Genomic DNA, 27408 nt, shown 5'->3' with positions numbered 1-27408 from the left:
CGGAATTGAAAGGGAACACGGCAGTGCTTCTCTCCTCGAAACGGAACACCTGTTTTTGTCTCCTTTTTCTTCGAAGCATCCAAATTCTCCGGTCCATGCGGAAGAATCCAAACTCCATTCGTTTTCTTTACCGAATCCGGCCGTCGACCAAGTCCTGCCGCGGATGAGAGAGACGTGGTCGCATGTGACTGCACGGAGGCGTCAACGGCATTTCCTGTCACGGTAGCTTCGAGGCAGCTGCTGATGTTGATCCATTAAACAAATGCGAGGACTGATATTAAATATTAATTTTGATTAAATCAAGTAAGATCGGTGTTGATACAGGTGTAAAGTGAGAGCACACATGACCGTATTAACCGTACACGTCAATCATTTCAGATTACTTTAATCTAAGCCCCCAAACAAATCAGGATTATTACGGACAAACGAAGTTGGGTCATTAATTTGGTAATCGTGACAACTCTTCCACGCCCCGCCTGCACCAATTACTGATCACATACAAAAACCATTCTTGCATTCGTGGCGTTGGATGATCTACCTTTTCTCGAGTCAAAAATGGAAAAAAAGGTAAATTGCAAAGCACAAAGTGAAGATTATAGAGTAGCCAACAACATGGCACGGATTTTTGCTCTTAGGTCGTCAGAAACTTGAGGATCATCCCACGGCTTTGCCCTTTGTGGAAGGCTGTTAGAAATTTCTGAGAATCCCTCATTGCCCGTTTCTATCTTTTTAGTATCATCATCAGTCACAGGTACCCTTTCTGCATCAGACCTTTTTCTATGCTTATGGGACCTACTGCTCCTGTTGTGCTCATGTTCGTCTCCAGATGAGCTATGATGCTTGCTATGCCTGCTTCTGTGCCGACGTCCATCTTCAGAAGTATGATGGTGCTTCTGAGACCTCCTGTGCTGATTTTCATCTTCAGAAGAGCTGTGGAGCTCGTTTTTTATTCTAGATTCTCCATGGCTTTTCCTGTGCTTATGATGGTCAGTTTGTTTGTCTGATGAATGCTCAGATCGATGCTTCTTTCTCGAGCTTTTTTTATCCCTGTCAGAGTCTTCCTCATGCTTTCCCAATTTTGAAGAATGCTTCTTCCTCAACCACCCACTGTCTGAATCATCATCTTCATCTTTGGGGTTCTCCTTTTCACCTTTAAACTTGTCAATGTCTACTGGCGCTGAGCTGCCTTCCCTCTCTCTACCCACGATATTCAATAACCCGGAGTGATTTGAGGCACTCTTAAAACCAGAAATTGCAGAATCAGTTGCCCCCACTGACAATTGAGGTAATGATTCACGAATAGGATGAGCACCACTATTAACCATGGCAGCGAACATCTTTGCCCTTTTTAACCTTTCTGCTTTCTGCTTTTGCTCCTTCGACATGGATGCTTCAGAGGAATCAGCTTCACTGGCAGCTGCAAGCGCTGCCGACTTTGCCATAGCCTTGCCCAAAGAGACATCGTTGGCTCTATTTCTGCTTGTATCAAATTGTCCACTGGACTTGGGCAAATCAGAAGGCATTTCCGCATTGGAGACAGGTTTGGACATAGAACTATTGGGTTGATAAGAGAAGGAAACACTACCAAAGCTGGTAGTGGCGCCACCATCCCCAACACCAAAGCCTGCGGCAGAGTCATTAGGAGAACATGTCGTGAGGGAATCTAATTTGGGATTTCTCATGCCTCTTGTTGCTGCCATCACAATAGCAGCAGCTGCATCAGCACTCACCCCACTGTGTTGCTCCACAGTTTTGGAATTTGCTTCTTGTGATCCCTTCTTTGACCCACCAATTACCATTTTAAACTTCTCCTTCCTCTGTGTGTCATATATCCCTTCTAATTTATTTTCCCTCATCAGCTTGTAACTAGCGGAGCCCTTTGTATGCTCCTGTGAGTCATGCTTCACTGCAGCGATCTTTTTAGGAAGCTTTGCCTGAAAAATGGAAATTCATCTTGATTCACAAATGACAAAGTCATGCATACATGAAGGAAATGACAACATAAACTTTCATTTATAGATTCCAAGCTTATCAGCGTCATCAGTTTGTATTGTCTATAACAAGTCATTTTTTTTTTCTTTATCATTTTCTTCTTATCATGATGGAGGTTTGGCTCCAAAAGAAAGAAAATGAAAAGAACAACTGAGCCAGAAGGACAAGAGAGCAATCATATAACAAAGTATTGGGGGGGAGAAGTGGGAAGACAAGGCAGACAGAGGAGTCGGAGGTCTGTCGATTTCAGCTAAAGCAGTTGCAAGATCTTGGATTGAGTCCATGAGACACAAAAGTTATTTATGTCTTGAAAAACTTAAAAAATGTGTAAGATCACCAAGGGGGGTCTCAATTATTCTTGCAGCAATCCCCAATCATCCTTCTAGCTGGTTGCAATCTCAATAAGGATCTGAAAGACAGTATTAATAGCCTCACCCGAGTTAGGAGGGGCCATAGCATGATTTTAGCAGGATCCAGCAGTGCTTTGGAACTGCATCAAAGTTTAGCTTAATGGCATCCCTCCTGTAAGGAGCCAACATGACTAAAGGAGGAATCTGGTGCAAACATCCAACCAATTATTTTCCAATTCTGCAAATCAAAGCACCCCAGAATTCTTTGAAATCAACCCAGGGGCTAACTCATCAAAGAACCGTCCGAAGTACACTTTCAAAAAGACCTCCATTGAGCATTGCTTACTGGTTGTGCATTGATTTATATATTTCAAGATGCACCAAGGACCTACTGCTCATTATCCAACCCAGCTTGGGGAAGGGCCAATAAATGTCATCATAGAGTCACTAAGGAGTGCAGAAACTAATACTGGATTTAGAAGCAAAATTTTAAGAAGGTGATCAATCATAATGACTTGAACCAACAACCAAGAAACCAAGCTCATACATACAATTTATAACTGAGATATGTGCACTGAAAATATGTTGTTTACCACATGGCCCAGTTACCAACTGTGCTGCACCCTTTACCAGCACTATTTCCCAGCACCAGATTACTGGTTGCATCATACATGGTGGGATTTACCACAGCTCATAGCCTCTCAGTTTTTTCAAAACCACTTCAAAGTACAAGAGAGAGATCAATAAAAAAAAAAGGATTGTTGATCACCAATTTTTCTTTTTTACCACCTCATGCAAGGATGTCTTCAAACTCAAATCCAGCAACAGTACGCACAATTAAAAAAATAAATCTTCAGGTCTAACGTGAAATTTCAAGGCATAAATTTGCAATTGGAAAGCATGATTTTAAATTCTCATGGGCTTTTCAACTTTAAGCAGATGGCAAAGAGCTTTTTCAATAATGCCAATTTTTTTTTTGAAAGAAGACACTATGAAACTCAGTCACCTAGTATCCAAGCCTGCAAACCCATGATCTACGTTATGCATAAAATAGAAAGCATCATACCTCTTGAGCCTTCTGGAGAGTTTTAAGATAGTAAGGGTGATACTGGTTTTGGGGGAGAAGAAATGGAAACCTCTCACTTGTTCTGTCTTGCTCAATGAGAATTGCTTCAGATTCCTTCCCATTTCTATTTATGAACTCAACTATTTTGTCAACCATTCTCTTCACTGAAGATGGAGGCTTCAATATAAAGGGCTCTGCCTCCAAGGTGCTCGGGACCAGGGAAGTTTGTTGCTTACTAACAGTAACACCAAGTGAATCAAAATTTTCACCATCTCGTTTCTTGACAGTCTCTTTACTAGCAGAAGGAACTGTAGAAACATACAGTTTCCTTTTGGAGACAGAAGGCTTTTCATTAGCAGGTTTCAGAGTTGCTTTATCTCCACCAATAGAACTCATACAAGTTTCAAGTTGCTTTGTGGTATGAGATGTCTCATTAATGGACTCACCAGACATACCAGTTTGCATTTGTTTTGCTTCCAAAACAGGCTCATCTGGGCCATCATCATCCTCTCCATATACTGATCCAAGCAAAGATAAAGCCCCACCTCTATTCTTCTCTTCTTTAGGTTTTGGATTTGTATCTGATTGCAAAAGTTCCTGATGGTCAACAAGAAACCTGAAGTAGAGATGAAGATGGTGATCAGGCATCAAGAATCCAAATGTTGGGTTGTTCCCCTGTTTAACTCTCAGCACTATTTCTGACTGTCCACCATGTTCACTAACAAATTTGGCAGTTCTGGCAATTATCTGGTGCAATTTCTCTGTGGGAGGCTGCAATAAGACAAAAAATGAAAAAAAAAAGGCCCTCAACAATGATGGAAAGAAAAATCAAATATACAGATTAATCAAGAGGTACATCCTTGTTGTTTGCTGTACAAACACTTTTCTTGGAACGAACTACGAATGCATATGAGCGACACATTTTGGAAGAATAATAATAAAGGAGATATACAAAGAAAGTAACAGGTAAGTGAAAATGTGCAAACCCTTATGAAATCATTTCAATTGACGTGCAATGTCGTGATATTCTGGCAACTAAAAGATTGAAAAGCATGCAACTCTATGAAGATGGGGTCGTCCCAGTTTCTCTTTAAACTGGCCACTCAGAATAGTGTTTCTTCACAACATAATGCAAATCTATCATTCTAATCCCACCTGCATCATCCTTGTTTGGTCATGAGAGATCAAAACCTTAGTTCAGAACTTTCCCTCTGACTCCAAGTATCTGAAACTTAGAAATGGTAAGCCTTAGAATAATATATGAACCTTGAACAGTTATATCATTTGGCCCAAATGGTAAGCCTTTGAATAATATATGAACCTTGAACAGTTATATCATTTGGCCCACTTGGAAGAAAAAAAACCACTATTAAGACTATAGCATCAACAAGATATTGATACATGTCTTATACAAGAAAGCACTATTAACCAACAAAGGGATCATGGAAGCTGTACTCACTATGCAATTTTGGAGGCTTTCTGGCAAAGAAAAAGGAGGATGGAAATCAGTCTTTCCAAGTGAGGCATCGGAATTCCTGTGGTCAGCACAAGGATCCTTGTTCTCATAGGAAAATCCAACTGCATTGTAGATATCAACTGCTGGTGCCACTGGTTTTTCTGATGCTGCATAAATGAAAATAGGAAATTTTAGACCAAGGTTACATGAAACATGAAGGGCCCCAGTGGGTATTTTGGGATGTACAACAAGCAGTTGGTGAAGCTGAAACCAAAACATGTGAAAAGCTTCTTACTTGTCACTGTGAGAGATTCAAATGACTAGGCAACCTTCCTGCAAACTTTGAAATTGTAACACTTACAAGATTAACAATGTGAAAATAGCATGTAGCTTCGCATGCTCATATATTCCGTGTCCAAAAAGAGTACAGTAAATCATAACATCCTTATGACAACTCAAAAGATTTGTAAAAGAAAGAATGAGACAACTCTTAGTACATGGAAAAGAGAATGTGTTTTCTATGCAGAGGATGGCAGTACAATGGAAACATTTGAAGCATCCTACATCCACTAAGAAGATATTGAAATTGTAATTTGTGCAAGAAAACAAAGCCACAACTACATCATTAAATCACTACTGCAACCTTCAAACTTTCTTTCCGATATTTTCCTGGCAGCTCGAGTAAATTAGAGAAAGTAGACAACAGAGTCAGAGACTTGTTACATTTTCTTCAATGATCGATATTCACAATCACAACTCTATTGTTTACAAAAAGGGGATTGCACCCTTTGTTATGTCAAAATTGTCAGCCATAAATCTAAATAAACTGATGCTTAGTATATAAGCCAAAAAGGGAAAGATCTAACTGCACTAACAGGGGAAACAAAGTCAAGATAAAAAATAAATAGTCCATGATCTATGGGCCTAAATGGTAGCTTAAGTTTATGCGATTAGGTTTTTGCTTCAAAGCCCTCACATAAGGTGGATTCTCTCACTAAACCAGTATTTACAACTAGTGTATATGGGTAAAAGGATCAAAATTAACTAACTCCAATCACAAGCACTGGAACCATTACATCTTTCACCAAGCAAATCTAGGCTCATTTAAGTTACACTTCACAAAATGGGGATCCCGGACCTAGGCATGTCCGGTCAGTCATGATATCTGAAGCCAATAATTCAGCCAAAGAGAAAAAGGAGTTATCTCCAAAATCAACAATACGGTTGAGTCACAAAGCAACATTGCGTTGCTCTTCACTGACTAGGATATTGAACACTCTGGGTCTGTTAAACTATTAAGAGGACAGACTCGCCACATGCATCAACATTCAGGATGAGAAGTTTTCTGCACCAATACAATAATTTCCCATTAATGTGTCTGGCTTAGTATAATTTTTCTCGATCATACATTCTAGATTCTCAAAGAGCTTCTAGTGGCTACAACAAATTGCAACGAGAGTTAAAAGACCCAATATTTCCGATCAGAACGTAGTAACAGACTTCAAAAACGCTTTCCAAATAAAAGAAATGGAACATAATCCCACCAACTTAAACCTCCAATAGACAGCAAACAGGGTAACCCCAGAAAAAAAAGGGGAGAATAAAAGGTAGGAAGACGAAGATCAATAAACAGTGGAGACAAACCTGAAGAAATATCCTCTTCAATCTCGGGAGGCAGGTCGAGATATCTCTGGTTATCAAGATCAATACGAGATACGCCATCAGACTCGACCACAAGTGACGCGCAACGTTTTTTGGCAGGAGGGGGCGCCTGTTGGAGGAGATGACGGACGTCATAGCGATCGATGAGGAGAGAATTCCATTGGAGGAGAGCGTTAGGAGACCCGACAAAGGCAGCCATGGCGTCGTCGTCGAACAGGAGAGCGTGGCGCCCAACCACCACTAAATCCATCAAAATACAGAGGTAACCGTAAAAGACTGAGCTTCGTCTGATTGGAAAGAAGCAGCCGGCAGTCCGGAGAAGAAGAAAACCAGAAATTTTCGTTAATGGGAGGAGAGGAAATTTCCAACACCAAGTTGTTTTTTGCCCAACTTCTCGAAGGTCCACAGTTCTGAAAAGGAACGACTACAGTGTCTTCATTCTTCTGGTTTAACCGTCCCAGTTCCTGATGCTGGCATTTCAGGGTAATCCGGCACAAATGAGCCTTTAGGCATTTCTGTTAGCGTTCCTAAAAGATTGTTAGTGTTGTTTTCCTGAAATTTGGAGCTACTAGGTAGTGAAAAAAGATTCTCCAGTAGATATTTCCAAAATTTTGAGTTTCGGTCTTAAATGTAACTACAGAGTTTTGCATCAAAACCCTAATTGACATGAATAGTACAACCCAATCCCTTGAACCTGGAGGGTGGAGAGGCCAAGCGGATTCAAAAAGGATAGGTGGGGGAGGCTCCTCAATGCAACAAAAGAAGGGGTTGCCGCCCCTCCTGTATTTTTTTATCAGCCAACAACAGAGGGATATCCTGCCCTTCCTAACAGTTACACGACAATGGCAAGGGCAGTGGATCCATCCACCACTGTGAAAAATGCAACAGGGGAATGGACCCTCTTCTTCTGTTGATAGAGGAATTTTCCACTACATAAATAGATGGCGAACGACTCTCTTTACTTGTATTTTATCAAGATTTTCATGTTCGTTTTTACATAATTGAATTAAATTCTAAAATACTTGGGCATTTTCTTTGAAGATGGAAGAATCAAAGAATCATAATTTATGTATAACTTTTATCACTAAATACTGACCCAATACTAGTTTTGTGGATAAAATGCCAAACTACGGAAGCAAAATGGTTAACTGACCAGCCTACTCTCTCTAGAAAAAGAAGAGTGAAAATGTGAGATAGAATTGGACAAAGCCAGCCACTCAAACCCAAACAAAAAAGAAGAGGGAATTGGTAAAATTATGGGTTTACTCGTATGTTGTGTATTGAATATAACATATATGGTAAAGATCATTTAATATCCAATTACCAATTCATCCCAATACACAATGACATTTTTGTAATTTCAAACTGTAGGAATTTAGCCTCCCTTCCTGTAAAAATAACATATAATTGAAGTTGAAGTTCATCTCTGGACAAGGAAGAGAGATGATTCCCTCGCAGTATATAAAGAAGATATAGAGAGAATCATAAGCAGCCTCATAAAATTCTTAAATATTGTTGAAGGAACTGTGAAAAGCAGCTTTCATTCTATTTTCCCTCTCTTTCAAATAAAAAGGCAGTTCCTTCCTCTTTCTTTCTTTTTTTGTTTTTTCTGTTTACTCTTGTAACCAAACAATGCTTCAGAAGACGGAGAGGAGGGAGGAAAGAAAAGAAGAAAATGTGAAGAGCAGAGAAACAGAAAAGAAAACAAAGAGGAAAGTGAGGGAATTCCACAGATGATGGCAGGGATGAGTTTCAAGGGATTTCGTCGTTTATGGACGGCACAGTTCAACCAACAGCTATGATATACAACTAGTTTTACTTCTCACACAAAGATAACGACTCTTAACCATCACAAATAGTTCACAAAGAGGAGTTTCTAGTAGTCAACTTTCATTCACAGTAGTATGAACTAGAAGATTATACTCGCCGTAAAGAAGTTCATGCCAGTCATGGTGACAAGTAACGGTTAAACCAAGAACTGAGGCGTGACCAAGCCAGATCCGCCGCTTCCTTGTTTTCATCCTTGATGCCCATCTCCTTCCTTCTCTTGACGGCGTCAGGGGATGTGTTCATAAAGGCATGCCCAACACCAGGATAAATGTGCAGCTCATAAGGAACTCCTGATGATTTTAGTTTCTCCCCTAGAGATTTAGCTGCCTGAAACAGAAGATTGAGGGGAAAAAAGAAAAGCATGGTCAGGTAACTGAACTAGCCAGCTCTACCCAACACATTAATAGCAAATCACTAATGTTAAAACCAGTTTCAGAGGTTCCGACTTTTTTTTTTTTTTTTTTGAAAGCTTGAGTGGCTCTTCATTTGCAATTCCTTATTTTACAACTCGTTTCTATGTTTCCCTTACAATGAGAAGGAAATTATAAGTCTTACAGCTCTTGCTGCGCCACTGTAATTTGGATAAGAAATGCATCTATCACCATTTTTCTTTCTATTTTACAGGTAAGATGCAACTTAAGGTCTAGAAAGTACCACTGCCAAGTTGATGCAGTGAAACACCACCAGAAAATTTCACAATAATCATATTAACTATGATTTGATCAATTCAAACCAGAGAAAAAAATAAAATCACATGGTGTTGGCAAAAAAAAAAAAAGATTTCTGCTAACTATAACCAGGCGTGAAATGTGACCATACTGTAATATCTGAGAAGCCAACAAAATTGTCCTGTTCCCCAAAGTGTGCCTGCACAGGTGCTTTTATTTGAGCGGGATCAGCAAGGTCCGGTGATGGAACACCATAGAACGCTACAACAGCATCAATGTTGGGGACAAGAACAGCGCTAGCCAGGGCTAAAGCACCACCCATGCAATATCCAGTCACACCAACCTACAAAGAAAGTTAAATGAATGAGAGAGAGAGAGAGAGAGAGTTGCACCAGGGTTCAGCAAACAGAATCCCTTCACAGAAAAACTAATGACTTAGTGAAGCTTTAGTCCTTTTTTGTTTCAGCATACCACCCATACTGTTGTCTACATATCTAATTTAAGTAATAACTTCAGTTGGTTCTCACAAGCTAGGGAGCTTTTGTTGTCCATGGCTGGCATAGAGATTTCAGAAACAACTTTTAGTCGCTTAGTAAACCACATGTTCATTGCCACAAGAAAAATTGACAGCTTTTGCATAAAAGATCTTATGAACCATGACATATTGAAAAAAGAAACTTTAAAAAAATAAATGAAGTGATGATGAGGAACTCGCTTGTTCCATGGATGTTCTTACTAATAGAGGTAAAAATAAAAGCCGAACTCTGAAGCATTGTAAACTTTGTTGTAGATTATGCTATGATACCTGTTGTAATCTTATAAATTTTGCATACCTGTTCAATGAAAATCATCGGGAAATTATTCATTAAACAGGTATGCAATATTTATAAGATTACAACAGGTATTGTAGCATAATCTACAACAGAGTTTACGCTGCTTCAAAGTTACAATTTGAGACGATCTAAAATTCTATCAGCTCTTATCTTTATCTCTATGACTTAGATATAGGAATGATGCACCAAGATGTCTAAACCCAAGGGGAGGAGTAAGGATATTATTTCCACAAAACGCACAATCATTTCTAGAGGATATAAAAAGTGAAACTATTTTCCTGTGTTGGACCTCATCAGATTCTAAAAACGATTGTTTGTTGATTTTCCTAAGTTCATAAAGCGTAGAGTTCAACTCACAAGGGATTCCAGCACAAGGCTTTCAGCAATTAAGAGCTGGATATCATTCAGTTCAAACCTCAGCCCGTTCCTCAAAGCAATTCCAAATTGCAGTTAAACAATTCTAGCCACGAACTATATAATTAGTAGAAAAGCGCAGCAGTTAACGCACCTTTTCAGATCCATTTGCCTTGAGCCAACTGACTGAAGCATGAATGTCCTTAATGGCTCCTTTCCAATCCAGACCCCCCATTAGATGCTGTGCTTCGGCAACGTCCAATCCAACTTTTCCACGATACAAACTGAAAACCATAAAATTCCGACAATTCAAATCATAGGAGAATCTCATCAACTATCCATCACCCAAAACCTGAATCTGGAAGCGTGTAAAAAAAGTAGAAAATCTTACTCTGGAATGAGTGCTTTGTAACCAGGCTCGAATTTGGATATTTGCAAGGCATGGTTCTTGATCTCATAGTCAACACCCCACCACTCTTGCAGCACAACTACACCTGGAGCATTCTCCTTACCGACTAGGTACGCATCGAAGGTCTGAAAGCGAGCCAAGTCAGATAGAAACTTCAATAAGCATTCACGAGCTTGTAATAATAATATTATGCGTAAAAGCAAAGAGAAATTCTTTTCTCAAAGAAAGCCCCAAAGAAATGCCTCTTAATTCAGACGTAAAGTTCGCACTATCAGAGATAATCGCAAGAAAAAACAGTGAGACGAGATGAATACTGACAGATTGGTCCTCTCTCTGTATTTGAACTTTCTTGAATTGGGAAGTCGCTGCAGAGTCGGCCATGGAGCGAATCAGGGTCTGTCGAGAAGCGAATGCCGAGAGGGGTCGAGTTAAGGCGAAAAGTCTGGAAGATAGGGTTTTAGGAGCTCCCAGCAATGCCATCGTTTTCCGATTAAATTTCTAACTCTCAGCCACGAGATAATTGGGCACCAATAACAAGCGTCTCTCTGGCTGCCGTTTTAAACGGCGAAGGCGAGGGAACATTCTCTCTACAGTGTTTCTATTCCCCGATCAATGAGACATTATCATTGCTTCTGCAATCTCAATCTTTCACCGTTGATAGATAAAAATCTGGCAAGACCCTAAGCAATAAGACCAGTCAGCGGGGCTCCTTACTCAGGTTGCCTTCCATGGCTTAGAAGATAATTAATTAGTTGACACGTATCGCAATTTTCTCGACACTTGTTGGTTGTCATTGCCATGTCTTGCTAAACTGTGAACAGTGCGTCGGTGCCAGAAATGAAAGATTTTTTTTTTTCTGGTAAACTGATTTCCATACTAAAATCAGACAGTTTCGCTTTCACATTCATCAAGTCTTTCAGTTTTCAGGGTGGAGTCAATTTGATCCCGAGATGGAAGAATTAACAAGCCCAAGTTTTAGGCCATCGAACGGTTTCAAGACTTTCAGTTCATGTTATCTCTTTACACGTCGAAAGGAAAAGGGAGCGGAAGACAGAACAACCAAAGTAAAAGAGAAGAAAAGGCCAATAAGAGAATCCGCATCTTCTTTTGATGAACACTTTTGTAATCTATTCTTGCTTTGAACCATAGTATATCACTTCCTGAAGCAATGCTGTCTCTTTGATATCTCTTCATGGCTTTTCCGTTCTTCCGATCAAATGGCTACTCTCTTTGCTTCTTCCTCTTCCTGCATCTAATCTTCAGATGTTCAAGTCAATCCAATGTCTGCAGAACGTCTTGTGGCAACATCCCCATCAACTACCCATTCGGTATAGACGAAGGGTGTGGCAGCCCATACTACCGGAACATCCTGGCCTGCACTAACTCTTCCACGCTTGAACTCCGAACACCATCAGGAAGATACCCGGTACGGTCCGTAAGCTATGCCGATCCCCACTTAGTGGTTACAGATCCTTACATGTGGAGCTGCAATGACGGGGTTCGCTTTCGCCGCACCAGACCTTTCAGTCTAGACACCAGCACTCGCTTCACCCTCTCAACCCAGAACGACTATCTCTTTTTCAATTGTGATGATCGCGCCGTTATAGTGGAGCCCAAGCCGAGCTACTGTGAACGGTTTCCGGACAAGTGTGATTCCTCTTGCGATAGTTCTAGTTATCTCTGTCGCAACTTACCCGACTGCCCCTCTGCGCTCAGCGAGAGGATTTCCTGCTGCTCGTATTATCCCAAGGCCACAGAGTCCTTACGGTTGATGTTGCAACATTGTGCGACTTACACTAGCGTGTACTGGAAAGTAGTTGGCGCAACTCGTCCATACGATCAGGTTCCCGAGTATGGGATTCGAATTGATTTCGAGATTCCGGTGACCACCCCCTGTCTTCAATGTCAGGATTACGACAAGGGCGGGGGTACTTGTGGGTACGAGACAGCGTCCCAGAGCTTCTTGTGTCTCTGCAACGAAGGAAACGTCACCACTTACTGTACAGGTAATTCATATGCATTTGATCTTCCTACTTAGTTTCCGAGTACGTTGGATTATCTGTCAATAACGGTGGGCCTTTTTCTTGCAGAAGAATCTTCTTTTGGGCACAGGAGCAGAGCTGGAGTGATTGCAGGTACAGTAACATAGCTGCTTCTTGGATACAGAATGCTCATCTCTTTCTCACAATGGCAAATTGCTGCAGGAACGACCACTGCAGTGTCGGTAGCCGGAGCTATCGGTGTTGGGGCTGTGGTGTGGTATTGGAAAAAGGTCAGACCAAGCAAGGTTGTAGCGTGTGGTGTTCAGAGCAATGAGAACAGGTTATTTTGAGTAAAAGCCACCTCCATTAGCATTATTTTGTTCTGACTGCTCGGTAGCACGAACAATATATTAAACACTCTTTTGAATCTTGACAATTAGTACTTTGAGCTTCTTGTTTCCTTAATCTTTTAAAGAATACTCTGCTGGAAGAACTCGTTTGATGCTTTTCGTATCCAAAGAAGCGAAAGAGGCAACGAAAGGAGTGGGGGGGAATGAGTGATGCTCTTGTCTTGGACATCTTTTTACATAATCCATTAGTCAGTTTGTTCATACCGTCCAGAAACGTAGTCAATGCTAAGTCCGAAAGTACAAGTGATTTGCTTTGAAGGGTTTGTGACGAAAATACCACTTTGTACTGGATATGGTTCTTGTTCTTCCACCATTAAAATGAGGTTTTGATTGCAACTGGTCGATCTCAATTTATCGTTGTTATGAGAAAAGCGGGATTCTGAATTTTTGGAAAATAAATAAATAGATGCGCGTGCCCTTCTTATTTTCTGCGCATCGGTTGCTTGAAATACTTCAGAACGACTGTAAACAAGTCGCTCATGTTAAGCAAACTCAGACGCTTCTAATCACTGGAGGGCTTCTCATTCCAGACCCAGGAAAACCAAATTCAAGAGCTACATTCTTCTGTAACACACTAATCAGAGCCCATCTCCACCTCCAAAACCCTGACAGCTCAATTGTCCTTTTCAACCGCATGCTCTCCCTCCAAATTCTTCCCAACGGCCATACATTTCCTTCCGTCGTGCAAGCAGCCGCCTCTTGGTGCCCATTCATTGTAAAATCGGTCCACGCCCAAGTCATCAGACGCGGATTAACCTACGACTGTGTTACCAATAGCTGTCTATTGAAATTCTACGCGGGGATAGGGGAGCTTAGCAATGCCCACAAAATGTTCCAAGAAATACCGAACCGGGATATTGTTTCTTTCAACTCGATGCTTGATGCATTCGGCAAGAACGGAGATCCCACTTCTGTGCTTTCTCTCTTCGATCAAATGCCTGACCGAGATATAATATCCTGGACGAGTACAATAAACGGGTTGGTAAGAAATCAGTTTTTCAGGGACGCTCTGAATGTGTTTGAGAAAATGATCCATGACGCAGTGGCACCCAATGAGGCTACCTTGGTGAGCATACTCTCTTGCTTTGCTAATTCAGATGAGGAGGCTGCTTTCAGCCAAGGGAAACAAGTCCACGCATGTATAATTAGGAAGGCAAATCCAGTTACACCCTTTCTCGGCACTGGTCTCATTGACATGTATGGGAAAAATGGTCACTTGAATTACGCCACCAAAGTGTTTGATCAGATGCCTGTCAGAGAATGCTGCACTTGGAACGCCATCATCTCCGCTCTAGCTTCCAACGGACGTGAACAAGAAGCGATACTCATGTTTGAGAAGATGCAGGAGTCAGGGCCGACACCTAACAGCATCACATACGTGAACGTGTTAACGGCTTGCTCACGCGCTGGACTGGTTAGCCTAGGGCCGTTGTACTTCGAGTCGATGCAAGATAAGTTTGGGATTGAGCCCAGGATGGAGCACTACGGCTGCATGGTCGACATGATGGGGAGGGCAGGACTTGTCCGGGAGGCGATAGAGTTTATAAGGAGAATGCCGGTAGAAGCTGATGGTTCAGTGTGGGGGGCCCTTTTGGGGGCATGTAAAACGTACGGTGAGACAGAGCTCGGTGAAGAAGTAGGGAAGAAGCTGATGGAGTTGCAGCCTTCGCATAGTGGGAGATACATGGTGTTTTCAAACTTGTACGCACAGGCGGAGAGATGGCCGGAGGCTGCAGAGCTCAGACAAGATATGAGTAGGAACCAGGTTCAGAAGGTGACGGGATTGAGTAAAATGCTATTTGACGTATGATTTGGGCCAGCAAAATAGGGATAGAAAAGCTGTCCCAGATTACCGCAGACACATAACGAGCGCCCAACCGTTACAGCATATTACAAGGACACAGGGGAAGTTGCATTAGTAAGCAGGGATATTTGGACGTTAATGTGCTTCGTTGAGGTAATTTAAATATCCTGTCTTATATTTTGAATCCCCTGCCCTGTTTCAGGCCATTTCAGGCTTTTACTGCGTTGCAGGATGTCTGGTTCCACAAGGAAACGGCTTCTGCTCAATCCTTAAGGTTTTTCCTCTTTGCCTTAGCTTATAAAAAAATTTGTATTTATGTCCAGAGATCTGCAGTCCTTTTTTAATGTCAAAGACTAAAACATATAACTTCAAATAGAATAAATCATATCTAGATATTTCTCTTCTCTTTTCTCATCTACATAAATATTTATGGAATCAGAAAAAAGCCTTTGCTTCTCTTGGTCCCTATTTAACTTCCTGTTTGAAGAAGATAAGCAAGCTAATTAGGTGAACTTAAAAAATCCACACCAAAAAAAAGGCCCCAAAGTTTACATCATTTGGAATATCCAACTTTTTATTTATTTATTTTGTAACAAAAGTTAGGATACTTTGACCTCCATAAGTTATTAAAATTTGTCATAATGGTTTATATTTTAGCTCAAATATCCATTTAAAGTTGGACAGAATTCTAACAGCCATAATTTGCTTTCATTCATCTTGTTGTTTTCTTTAGGGTTTCTACTATGACATCCTCGATTTCGCCTTTCGCTGCATCATTCTTCTTGCTTACTACAATGGATAATGCTCAATGTTTCAAAGTGAAGGCAGTTTCACATCCACCTTCATGCTGAATCTGCATGACTTCAACCTGAAGTCGCAAATTTAAGTTTTATTTCTTGCACACCCATGTTATCCTTCAATTTTTTCTATAGTTTTCTCATAGTGAAGTTTATTTTGTTTCTATCCATACTCATTGTGCTCTATCTCTAAGTTATTACTTTTCTTCCCTCTCTATATAAAGAGATTAGAAAAATTTTTCGACTATAAGGAATGTATTGCCACTAATGGGATAGTGGTATAATGAGAGTTTTGCTTACAAAACTTGCTCCGGATCCACTCGTAGTTACTCCACATCACATTATTTTTCAGTTCGAACAATCTCTAGAAGTTCACTCAATAATTTTTCAAACTCAGTCTCGCGAACAGACCCAAAAACCTGAGTTCAGTTGGCCACTTATCCAGAATACAAGGACCAGGTTTGATCTTCTAACTTGAAGCACCCCTTTTCAAATCCAAGTCAACCCGTATTGACTACTTTGTACCAAATTCTCAGGAGAGTAAATTCTTTGATACCTTCATTATGCTTAGTAGCCCATGAACAATTATACTACCTTCGTTGCTGTATCATGGGAGTCCTTCCTTACTGTCTTCCTCTCGAAAAAGTCATTTTGTAAGCATGTTTTTCCAAGAGATTCACTCTGTTCAGGTTAAATTTTGAAAATACTTCCAGACCAGGTTACCACTTGCATAGCGCAGAATACCCGCATCCTTCAGCCAAAATTTTATTTCACTAAAATATTTGCAGTGTTTCTGTTGGCTTTTCTATCTGTTTTAATCTGCCTCTGTTTGCTGGTTTGAAGTTCACACCAGATCAAATTTTATTCATAAATCAAAGATTTCAGTATATAATCTTTTGTACAAATAGCAAAAACTTTTCCAAAATCAAGAAAAATGTCCACTTTCTACGGTCTTACCACCAAACCTCAAAAACAGATGTAACACAAATACAGACCTTTCTGTTAGTGTCAGCTGGATGCACATTCTAATTGGAAGATCTCACTATGAAAACCATAAAGCCTCGAGGTAACTGAACTTTTTGGTTTTGAAGATAGGTATCCACAGGGGATGGCTTGACCTGTTAAAATATTCTCATCAAGATGTCCTTGATTCTCTTATCCAATAGGCCCTTCAAAGAAAACCTAGAATTCTAAAAAGCACTCCTGAGGACACCATGTCACTGAAGTGGAGATGAATTGATCGACTCTCTTTGAATTATTGGAGCAGAACCTTTGCTATGTATTTGTTTGTGACTTTCAGTGTGTTCTGCAGATTCCAGTTTTTTTATTGCAAGCATGACTTGGCTGCTATCTCTATCAGTTTAGAGCAGATGCATGATATTTCATGACTAACCTCCAAGTAAATGTAGCATCTGAACCTAATTCAAAAGATGAAGCAACACACAGACTTCAAGCGCACTATTTCCACACAAAACTTGAAAGAGAAAAAGATTGCACTTTAATCTCAAGTATGACAGGCACAGATTTCCGTGGTAGCAAGTAAGAACCAAATGCTCACTGGTGATGATTCTTATTGGACCCCATCAATCAGGTTTTAAAGCACAAAGCTGGAGATCAAGATTGCCAAGCAATTGTGACTGCAGTTAAGTGTGGTTTTCTTCTAAATTGCCTTCAACCCTTTTCTCTAACAATTTGTCTATTACTTTTATATTACAAGTAGAAGCAAAAAAAAAATCACTCTATTTAGTTTGGCTGAGACTAGAACTACAAAGTTAAAAAGAAAAATAAAAGAAAACGAGAATTTAACCATTATTATTCCTAAAAATAGTTAGTGAAACGGAGAATTTGATCATTATCTCATTTTTATTAACTATTTTTTAAATAATAATGGTCAAAATTTTAGCATTTTTAAAGGTCTTTTATTGCGACGGACGACTACGGATATAATGAAAAACATAAAAATAGATAAAAAAGAAAAAGCAAAAGACTGAACAATTTAAAAAAAAAACCCTCTTTTATTAAACGATCGATGTGAAAATCACATATTATTTGTATAGGTTATTCGTCTCTTACATTACATTATATAGTGCAATCACAGTAACAATGTTTTCCATCGTTTTTCATGACACAGTTTGGCGGGCAATCCGTTGGGCATATCAAGTCGTCGTTGAGATTGTAGCCTATGTTACAATCACAGTAACACCGTTTCCCATCGTTCTTCTCTACGCAGTTTGGTGGGCAGGCGTCCGGGCAAATCAAGCGGTTGGGCTTGTCGCTGTGTCGCACTCCACCTTCAATAAAACAACATACGTTTAAATTAAATAAAAAAATATTTGTCAAAAAAAAAAAAAAAAAATACTCTAATCTGCACCTGCATATCCATGAGCTGCGGCAAGGGAAATGATCAAAAGAACAGCAAGAATCGCCATTACAGTCTTCATTCTGTAATCTCGGTGGATGTCTGTGCAGGCTTACAGATCTATAGCTATTTATAACTGAATAGGGGAGACCAAGAAATCCTCAGCCCTCTTTTTTCCTTTTTTTCTTCTCCCCCGTAAACAATCTTCTCAAAAAACGGTAATGAATTGGTCCGGATTCTCAGCTCTCTATTTCTCCTTTTGTTTAATAAAAAAAGGTACCTTCTATTAGTAAAAATTTAATCAAATAGTCCCACATGGATTAATGAGTACAACGATCTTGAATTTATTAATTGAAAAATATATATACTAAATTGGTTAGTCGTCGTAGTAGTTCCCTATTTTCATCTAGACGAATTACTCTCTTGCAAGTTTTGGGATTTGATCGCCATAACTGGAGGTAAACATCCTTGATTCTGCTTAAATTCAGTTTATGAATTTCACGATGCATCTAGAAATTCGGTTTTACAACACTGATCTAATCACAAGCAATAAAAAGTTTAGTAAGGTGTAACGGGACAGGCACAGCACGTGAAATAGCAAAGCGTGTCTCTGAGAAAGCAAGTTATATTGGTGCTGTTCATGGGGATTCTTCGTTGACCGTCTATCACTTCTGTTGTAGCAGTGAAGCAACTTGTCAACTAAAGGGAACTTGCATGAGAGATTTAACTTGCATTTCAAATATCATCAAGATGCTTTCATTCGTACTCGTAATTGTTACTCTCGATGCTCTGTAGTTTTCAATTTCTAATAACCTGAAACGGAAGAAACGCAGAAAATGCAACCCAGTAGTGTTGTTTGTTAATAGCTGATTGATTTACGTTTTCATTTAAGCCAGAAAAACAACAATTTAAGGCGGTAATTGCTCTAGGAAAAGAGAGATTTGCAACTGGTGGGGTTAATCATCTTTAATCTCCGATACTTGTGGCTTTCCCAGTTCATTACGGGCACGTCAAACTCAAAATCTTTGAACTCCAGACTATCTGTAAATGGAGGTCATTCCATATCAACTGTGACCATTTGTGGCCAAATAAGAGAAATAGAAGATTTGCGCGTTAAATTAAGCCATAAAGTGAATATTACACGTATTAAAGCCGTAAACCTTCTCAAACACTTGGAATTTGCCTCCACCAAAGCAACAAATTGGCGGCCTTTATTGTATTAGAAATGAATGAGAAATCTGGAAGTGCCTCTTCTAAACGTAGTTGCAGAGGCCGTATATGCAGTAATCCCCCTTCTTGCACCTGTTGTTGCAGCGGCCACAGTGCCTCTTGTCGAACGCCAAGTTCACGCACTCCCCCCTGCAACAAGCATCGGTGTACTTGCACTTCACCCCGCAAGCGCCGCAGTTGTGGTGGTCCGTCGTCACGTCCACGCACTTGTTCCTGCAACAGGTGGATCCCTGCGTCCCGGGACCGTAGCAGATATCGGGGTTCTTATGGCAGGAAATTGATCGCGGGTTGTCCTGGGCGAGGAAGCGACTACGCCCGCGGGGAGAGGTCTGGGCCTCCACGGTTACACTCGCCGCGATAAGAGTCCAGGCTATTGCCATGACAACGAAAGTCTTGAACTGCTTCATGACAATGGCGAAAGAGAGCGAGCAAGAATAGAGAGCCCTCAACGTTAGGTTGTTGTTAAAGCCTGCGAGAGCTTGAGTTTGAGATTTGTTTTAGTGGAGACGGGCTGAGGAATATGGGTTTTATAGGGAAGCAGAGTTGACGAAGAATGGAGTATGGAAGAGGGAGCGGGAGCTGCGGAGCGAAGGTTGTGGCTCAATTCAACAGCTTCTGCATTATGAAAATAAAGACTGAATAGAAAACTAGAAATTGACGGGGAATAGAAGTAAAGGCCCGGTTCCCTCTCTCTTTAGTTCCCAAGCATTTTTAGTTCAAGCAAAATACAAGCTGATGCAAGTTACAGACAAATGCTCCATGGATGAGAAGAGACGAATAAGCCAAACGGAGGTGAAGCAGTGCGCGTTCATACTTGGCTTCCTTGTTACATCTGATGTTTTTTTTGTCAACTGAAACTGAAACGGAAAGGAAGCTAGTTGTAGCTGTAGAAAGGCTATCACGTTGCGTCCTGTACAATTGAGTTTGGTTGGTCCCTGGTTTCCAATTCCAACAACCAGCGGTCGGCCGAAGCTTCAAGTTCCAGAAGGAAATTTTGAAACCCAGCGATGAACGGGGGGGAGCGAGGAGTGAGACGCCCCTCTCCTCTTGAATTGGCAATCGCATGTGCCCTGTTCTTCGGAAGCCAGGGGGTGTGAATGAACACAACTCACACGTAAACGAGTGGACTTAAGGACGTTTACACGCTTTACTTTCTTATTGTGTTACCTGCTTAAGTTATGTACATTATTGCAAGTCATTGACCCTTATTCAACAGTTCAATTTACATGTTTCAGCCACTATGGAGTCCTATATTGGCCCAATGCACAGATTTGCTCCTCGTATAAGCAGCAAATCATAATCATGCTTGGGAATCCTGGCCAGTTCTTTCAAATGGTGGGAGACCTTGACCCGCTTGGGGGGATTGCAAATCTCCCATAATTTTCTTTATCTAATATTTTTTATTTTATAAAAAATTACTGACATCATTATGACATCAATACAAGTTCAACTGAACCGTTAAACCCAATTGGACCAGATTCGTCTATCTCACTAGATCAATGACTGAGTCAAGTTTAATAATATCTCATTGGGTCGATTGAGGGAGAGGAGACTGCAAGTACCAGTTCAAGTAGGGGTGGCACCAAGCCAAAGCGGCTTGCAAACCGTTCAAGCTCAACTCAGTTCAATTTTTACTTAAGTTCAGCTTGAGCTCAAACTTGAAATAAGTCAAACTCAAGATTTTCCTAGTTTGGCTCGTTAGCTCAAGAGCTGATTTGCTAGCATTTTTTTTTACGAAAATACCCTTTACTCTAGTTGTTTTCGTCAATTCCCTCTTTAGTAGGTTGATAATTGCTCTTATTTACCTCAAACCTGAAATACCATCAATAGTTCAACCCTTTTGGGTCCATCAATATCTAATGTTGTTGTTTGTTAATGGAATAAACACTATTGATAGAGGTATTTATTATTTCTTTTAGATTTATTAAGCTGATTGTTATACATTAGTATATTTTATTACAAAGTCGTCGACTCTTCTGTGATAGCTTGTAGTTCAATCGTAGTAGGTTCATCATAATATTCTCTTTATTTTTTTTTGTAATTTTTATTTTTATAGATTTAAATATATGTTTGGAGCTTGAACCCGGCTCGAGTTCGAGCTCAAACATATACATTTTCGAACTTGACTCGACTCGATGCCACCCTTAAGTTCAACTACTGTCAAAGCCAATTGGATCGGACCTAGCTACCTCCCCTAGTCAATGACTAAGTAAACCAATAACAAAGAGTATAAATGAATAATAAACACTCACTAGTTTCTCATTGAATGGTTGAACAATTACTAGTAAAGATGGACACCAAAGAATGTACATATATGATTTATTAATTATGCATGGGGAAATAATTTATTAATCTAATCAATCCTCTTAACGAAATCACGACGCACTAAAACCAGATCTGTCTACACGTCTAAGCATAATTGCATAATCCATGGACACAGACGTCACCCTTGTTGCACTTCTTATTGCAGCGTCCACAGTTCTTCTCATCGTTAGCCAAGTTGACACATCGCCCAGCACAGCACGTCTCTCTGTACTTGCACTTGGATCCGCACATTCCACAGTTGAGACTATCAGTCATCACGTTAACACATTGCTTCTTGCAGCAGTGAGGCCCCGCGCTTCTTCTGTTGCTGCAAATTTGAGGGAATTTGTCGCAAGTAGGGGTGATCTTTTTTTGAGCAAGGAGTCGGTTTGCCCCTCGAAACTGCAACTTTATAGAGCTGGTTCCTTGCTCTTCAAAGGTGGGAGGCTCTGGTAGTTCGACGTCGTCCCTGGAATTAGTTTCTGTAGCATGAGAAGCAACCAGAAACAGGGCTATAATTGACATGAAGAACACTTTCATTTTTGTTATCTTCATGAGATCGGAGTAAGTGAAAGAGAAGAGGAGCAGATGGTGAGAAAAGATCTTGGGTGAGGGCGAGTTGAATATTGATGAAGTTCGAAGATGAAACTTTGGGTTTTATAGAGGTTGATGGTGAGGAAAAGATCATTTGGTCTTAGTGGAGTGGTCGTATTCGAACGGCTGCCTGAGAAAAGAAAGCATGCAGACTATATCTAGAGTTTAGCTACGGCAAGCAACGATCAAGTTAGGCTTTTCAGCATTATTTGGACGCCTTTTGAGCGGTTTTAGGTCAACCTGATCCGCTTAACGAAACTGCTACAGAAACTTACTGTCCAGGACAACTCGATGACTTAAAATGAAAAGACTGATCGGCATGAGAGAAATATCTCTTGGGGTTTTCCGTCATGCATGAGAGCAAACTCGAAGCTAAAATTTACAGCTTCCTCTTTATGGTGATGCGGAGGTCTGAGTCCACATTAGAAGACAAATTTACCTGCCGTTCTGGTTTCTCAGAATCTTGCAGCTAACGGCGGCAAAGAAGGAAGCTTCACCGAAACAACAGTAGCGCTGCAGGGTTGAATTGTCGAGACCGATCAAAGTGCGTTGCATAGTTTCTCGTCGGCGTTCAAATTTTTAGAATGAAAATCTGCCGAAATTATTTGGTGGAAGTCTTAATGGTGTTCGACCTTCCCGGTGACTTCCATTACAGATACGTACATCCTGGATCCTTCTTAAATATGCAGAAAAACTATCCATTCCTGAACGTAAGAAAATATTGCTAAGTAATTGAGAGCCAGGCTTCAACCATTACTAATCTTATTGTGTTACTGTTTAATTCCATCTAGGTACCCAATTCTGGTTTTGACGACTGTTGGGTCGCTTCCTTGGGAATTAGAACGAAAAGTAGACTCTTTTTCTTTCGTTTTTTCTGTTTTCTATTAGAACCAAAAACCTAAACCAATGGATACTAAGAACCTTTTTAAAGACCAAAGAGATTGAAACAGGACTTAGACAGGACTTAAACAGACTAAGCCCATTGAATCATGAATTAGTGAATACGTGTGTGAATTTTTGTGTGAAGTAATTCTCCATCTGACATTAAGAACTGTAATCTAGAGAGTAGAGTGGACAGGAGTGTCTCACTCTTATCACCTAAGGCTAATTGCACAACTGATGAACGCAAACATCGCCCCTGCCGCATCTCTTGTAGCAGCTACTGCAGTTCTTCTCGTCGTTAGACAGGTTGACGCATCGCCACCACAGCATGCCGCTGCGTACTTGCACCTGTAAACACTTTGGCCACAGTTGAGTTGATCCGTCGTCACATCAACGCACTGCTTCCACAGCAGTCAGGACCTCGGCTTGCGGCAAATTTGAGGGCACTTGTTAGTGGTAACTGGGACCTTTCTTGTTAGGGAATAGCTAAATCTCGGAGGGTCACCATGGGGAAGTCTTCAACGATGTGCTATGAATCTTTGAATCTGGTGTTGTAAATGGTATATGAGAACTCACATAACTTCAATAAATACTTAAATAAACCTAAATTAAATCTAATTTAGATGAGTACTTTTTGTCGATTTGTTTCACCAATCACACAAAATTAATTAAATAAATAAATAATACCTCTATCAGACTCTAGATGTGTATTTACTGTCTTTGAAAGAGATTCGTATCCTATAATGCACAAGATATTCATAATCCCTTCCCAAGATACATCTGACTTTCCTACCCTCTTAGACATGTACAATGTTAAGCCGGCCCATGAACTCTATAGAACTTTTTCTAATCTCTCGAATCGGATCGAATGGAGGATATTTCCTCCTTTTTTTCAAGAACATTGGAATTTCTATTAGGAACTCGAAGATCTTTTAAGAGTTCAAATTTCTTCTTTGTGCCTCTCTAAAATTTTATAGAGTTTTCTGATTCTTATGGGGAAAACCACTTCTTTGATTTGACCGTCCAGATCTATAATCATTTTGATTTGAAGGTAATGACTTTTTATCTAACGTTCGATCTAATGATTCAGATATGTAATCGTTTCCATTGATTCTGATCTTGATCCATTCCCAATAGTCGGATTGATCCGATAAAAAAAATATTCATCTTGTTTTGGCCCTACACGGGCCCACTTGAATATGTGTGACAACAAGTGAGAGACCACGTGCACGTGCAAGCATGAGAGTCTTACACGTGTGTGAGTGAATCTCACACAAACTCAATGACGATTGATGGGTAGTTGTATTTAACCCAAGAAGTCCCCATTGGTTTTAGCAATGTAGGACTAAAAACACGCATTTGGTTTAGGCTGATCTCAAAGCTGAGAACTTAGGCAACAAACATAGAGCTCTAACCAACTGAGCTAGGCACATGCACATAATTTTTGTGCACGCGCGTGCCTTATATTTTAAAAAATCTCCGACATTCCCCACCATTTTTTTAAATTGAAACCGTGATATGATTAGACTTGTCAATTTCGAGCAATCAGTACACTATAGTTTTCGATGACAGGTGACTTTCGGATTTGAACCTGCATTTATTTGAATTTCGCTACCCACACCGGTCCTGAGTGAACTAATCTTGAACATGGACATTATGTGTGGGCTTTGAGAATACCGAACAACTAAGTGTTAATTTTGCATGTGAATTTCATTTGGGTATCTTGTATTGTGAGTGCTTTCTACAGGACAAGCTTTAATTTTCTATTTAGGCTTACCAAGGAATTTTTTGGGCTTCTTCTTTATGAAGTTAGTCTTCTTTGATTATATCAAATTTACTCTTACACCAACTTCTTATATGTTGCCCAAGTTTCTCTCAGTGTTGTTTTTGTGTTTTTCTTCTATCAAAATTGACACCAACACTTCGTCTAATGTGGGAAGTTTTCTTTTATGTTTCATTTAGATCTTGAAGTCCGACCATGATGGAGGAAATTTTTCTATGAGGACAAATGATTGTATGCTATCATCAATAGGAATATTCTTGGCGATAATCTTAGCAATAATGTTTGGAATTTCCATGTGTTTTGAACATGAGGGAAATTTTAGTTGGCTGGTCCTATATTCCTGTGAGTTTCTAAGTTAATTTCAAGGAGAGTTGGGAAGTTAGGTTTTGCAGCATTTTAGTGGACGAATCCCATGGAATAACAACAGATCATCTTGTAAGAATCTAGAATACCGTTGCAAAGACAGAAGCACTCATTCGGGAGTTTTTCTCCTGCTTATTATGAATTAAGAGTATTTTGATCAATGTTGCCAAATCCAAACCAGATTTAATCTTTGGAGGTTGTGACCAAGCCTAACTGGTTAAGCGTAAGGGAGGGTAGATGAAAGCTCCCCTTTCCCACTCTATCGATTGTGAGTTGAGGGAAGCGTTAATGAAGAAAAGGGGCATCCTCCCTTGTTCTTGGCTAACGAGGGGCACCATCTATCATTTTCTATCAATAATGTGAAAACGTTTCAAATTAGAAGACAGGCTTCCTCCAATTAATTAATAACAAGGCCAAATCTATAGCTGTTCTTTGACTTCAGTTACTGTAGACTCGTGACTAAAATGTTATAGGACGCCATTAAATAGGATTCCATGGAGGCCATGAACTCAGAACTATCATGTGTTCTAATTCATCAACTCTTACTGAAACTCATGAGAAAGACAATTTAACTTCAAGAATACAATCTTTATAAAAAAGTAGAAGAACAACTGATTTACATTTTAGTTAATGAAACAACAACGAGACATGATTTTCTGGGAAACAATTATATAGAGCTTCGTAGCGACCTGTAATTATGCTCGACTTTTTGAGGCAGGCACCTTTTATTCTTCTGGTAAATAATAAGGAAAAAAGAATGAAAAAGAGTACTGTTCTACGTCCCTAAGCGTAGTTGCAGAGTCCATACACACAGACGTCCCCCTTCTTGCACTTATTGCTGCATCGACCACAGTTCCTTCGGTCGAACAACAAGTTCACGCACTGACCCTTACAGCAGATCTCACTGTATTTGCATTTTTTCCCGCACAGCCCACAGTTGAGCCGGTCTGTCATCGTGTTAACACACTTCTTCTTGCAACAATCCGGTCCTGGGCTTCCCTTCGCACGACAGATTCTGGGATTCTTGTTGCATTTCAGAGATTTCGGGTTCTTCTGAGCAAGCAGCCGACTTACTCCTCTGAGGGACAATGGTTCATTGTCCACCGACTGGAAGTCATTAGAAGCAGTATGGTTGTCAACTCCAGGCAGTTCTTTGTCATCGTCCTCCTCCCTAGTTGCTGGACTTCTCGCACGAGCAATGACTAAGACTAACGCCATGGCGATGATAAAGAAAGCCTTGCCAAGCTTCATTGCTACAAAGAGTAAGACAATAAAGCTGCAAGGGAAGAGCTAGAGGTTGTGATGGGAAGGCTGATGGGTGGGAACGTAGGGTTGGCATGCAGAGGAACTTATAGAGAGAGATGGGTTGAAGGAACAGGAAGGAAAAAGGTCCAATTCAACGGCTAATTTTTTTAATGGTATCAAAGAGAAGTTAGGTGCCCTTCCTAACTTGTTCGTTCAAACCAGAGGAGCAGCAACACACGAAGAAAAAATTAAGTATATGCCCCAAGCAGGTATCTCCTCAATGGAATAACGAGTTGTCAAAATTTTCAAACCAGGAAAAAGGAAACTTAAAAGAGTATCATATGGGAAAATCTGGACTGGCCAATGAACGCCTAACATTTCCAAATTTGACATTCGTCCATCTAAGAATCTCCACAGTTGAAAAAAAAAAAAAAAAAAAGATGAAGAGAGCACAAGGTCGGAACTATTTTATATGGATGTTTTGTTCTTATGAGTGGAAGCATCAGCCTTGGGACCCCAAGGACGAGTTTATTTAACTTATCGGCATTGCAACAACTACATAAGGATGTGATTACAGCAGCAGGATTTAACTCATGATTTTCAAGTTGGAACAGATCGGGGGGACGTGATGGCGGTAATGTCAACCATTGCCGAATGATTACCTAATTTGGCTCTCGGGTCTGATCAGGGTCAACGCCTCATTTCAAGTTTTCTCTGGTGAAGGTAATTTCTGGGTTCTCGGATCCCGGTTTTGATTGAAGGTAATAAATGAAGAACTTCAATTTGAAGAAGAAACCTCGTCAACCGATGTGGAGTTGCAGAGTGCTCCACGGCCGAAGTTCCCGGCTTTGTACGCGTTGCCATATCGTCCATATTTGGCTGTTTCTTCGTCTACCAGATTTGGTTTTCTATGTTCATCTTTGAAGAAAAAAAACAGGAATTAGAAACTTGCAGCTTGTCGTCATTTTAAGCTCTTTTCATGTTCATGTTCTGCCACGACATCGGGTCGTCTTCTGCTGTCCATAATCTCGCCGT

At 40.3% G+C, this 27408-nt stretch overlaps 6 protein-coding genes and 1 long non-coding RNA gene across 7 annotated transcripts; 2 read left to right on the top strand and 5 right to left on the bottom strand.

Moving 5' to 3' along the window:
- Positions 1–317: 317 nt before the first annotated feature.
- Positions 318–7381, bottom strand: LOC137961831 (uncharacterized). Its single transcript, XM_068808459.1, has 4 exons — positions 6509–7381; positions 4868–5031; positions 3409–4179; positions 318–1934 (listed from the first exon to the last, which is right to left on the bottom strand). The coding sequence occupies exons 1-4, from the start codon at positions 6774–6776 to the stop codon at positions 594–596; spliced, it is 2544 nt and encodes an 847-aa protein (XP_068664560.1). The 5' UTR covers positions 6777–7381; the 3' UTR covers positions 318–593.
- Positions 7382–7981: 600 nt separating this feature from the next.
- Positions 7982–11300, bottom strand: LOC137955197 (uncharacterized). The gene is made up of 5 exons (XM_068802068.1): positions 10939–11300; positions 10603–10745; positions 10366–10495; positions 9176–9367; positions 7982–8683 (listed from the first exon to the last, which is right to left on the bottom strand). The coding sequence occupies exons 1-5, from the start codon at positions 11098–11100 to the stop codon at positions 8474–8476; spliced, it is 837 nt and encodes a 278-aa protein (XP_068658169.1). The 5' UTR covers positions 11101–11300; the 3' UTR covers positions 7982–8473.
- A 512-nt stretch (positions 11301–11812) lies between these two features.
- On the top strand, positions 11813–13649 carry LOC137961435 (uncharacterized). Its single transcript, XM_068808388.1, has 4 exons — positions 11813–12626; positions 12711–12755; positions 12825–12942; positions 13543–13649. The coding sequence occupies exons 1-4, from the start codon at positions 11813–11815 to the stop codon at positions 13580–13582; spliced, it is 1017 nt and encodes a 338-aa protein (XP_068664489.1). The 3' UTR covers positions 13583–13649.
- Positions 13647–14822, top strand: LOC137961334 (putative pentatricopeptide repeat-containing protein At1g10330). Its single transcript, XM_068808381.1, has one exon. The coding sequence runs from the start codon at positions 13647–13649 to the stop codon at positions 14820–14822; it is 1176 nt and encodes a 391-aa protein (XP_068664482.1).
- Positions 14823–17611: 2789 nt separating this feature from the next.
- On the bottom strand, positions 17612–18067 carry LOC137952840 (uncharacterized). Its single transcript, XR_011112329.1, has 2 exons — positions 17985–18067; positions 17612–17904 (listed from the first exon to the last, which is right to left on the bottom strand). It is a non-coding gene; the product is annotated as an uncharacterized lncRNA (long non-coding RNA).
- A 1158-nt stretch (positions 18068–19225) lies between these two features.
- Positions 19226–19609, bottom strand: LOC137961298 (stigma-specific STIG1-like protein 1). Its single transcript, XM_068808368.1, has one exon. It carries the CDS (start codon positions 19607–19609, stop codon positions 19226–19228), a length of 384 nt encoding a protein of 127 aa, XP_068664469.1.
- Positions 19610–25911: 6302 nt separating this feature from the next.
- On the bottom strand, positions 25912–26379 carry LOC137947954 (stigma-specific STIG1-like protein 1). The gene has a single exon (XM_068794209.1). The coding sequence runs from the start codon at positions 26377–26379 to the stop codon at positions 25912–25914; it is 468 nt and encodes a 155-aa protein (XP_068650310.1).
- Positions 26380–27408: the final 1029 nt, after the last annotated feature.

This window comes from Aristolochia californica, unplaced genomic scaffold (genome assembly GCF_029961685.1).
Source record: "Aristolochia californica isolate CCGP_79_NKW_82.1479 unplaced genomic scaffold, dmAriCali1.0.hap1 SCAF_1, whole genome shotgun sequence".
NCBI classification, from domain to species: Eukaryota; Viridiplantae; Streptophyta; class Magnoliopsida; order Piperales; family Aristolochiaceae; genus Aristolochia; species Aristolochia californica.
This window is presented reverse-complemented; position numbering and strand designations above follow the sequence as displayed.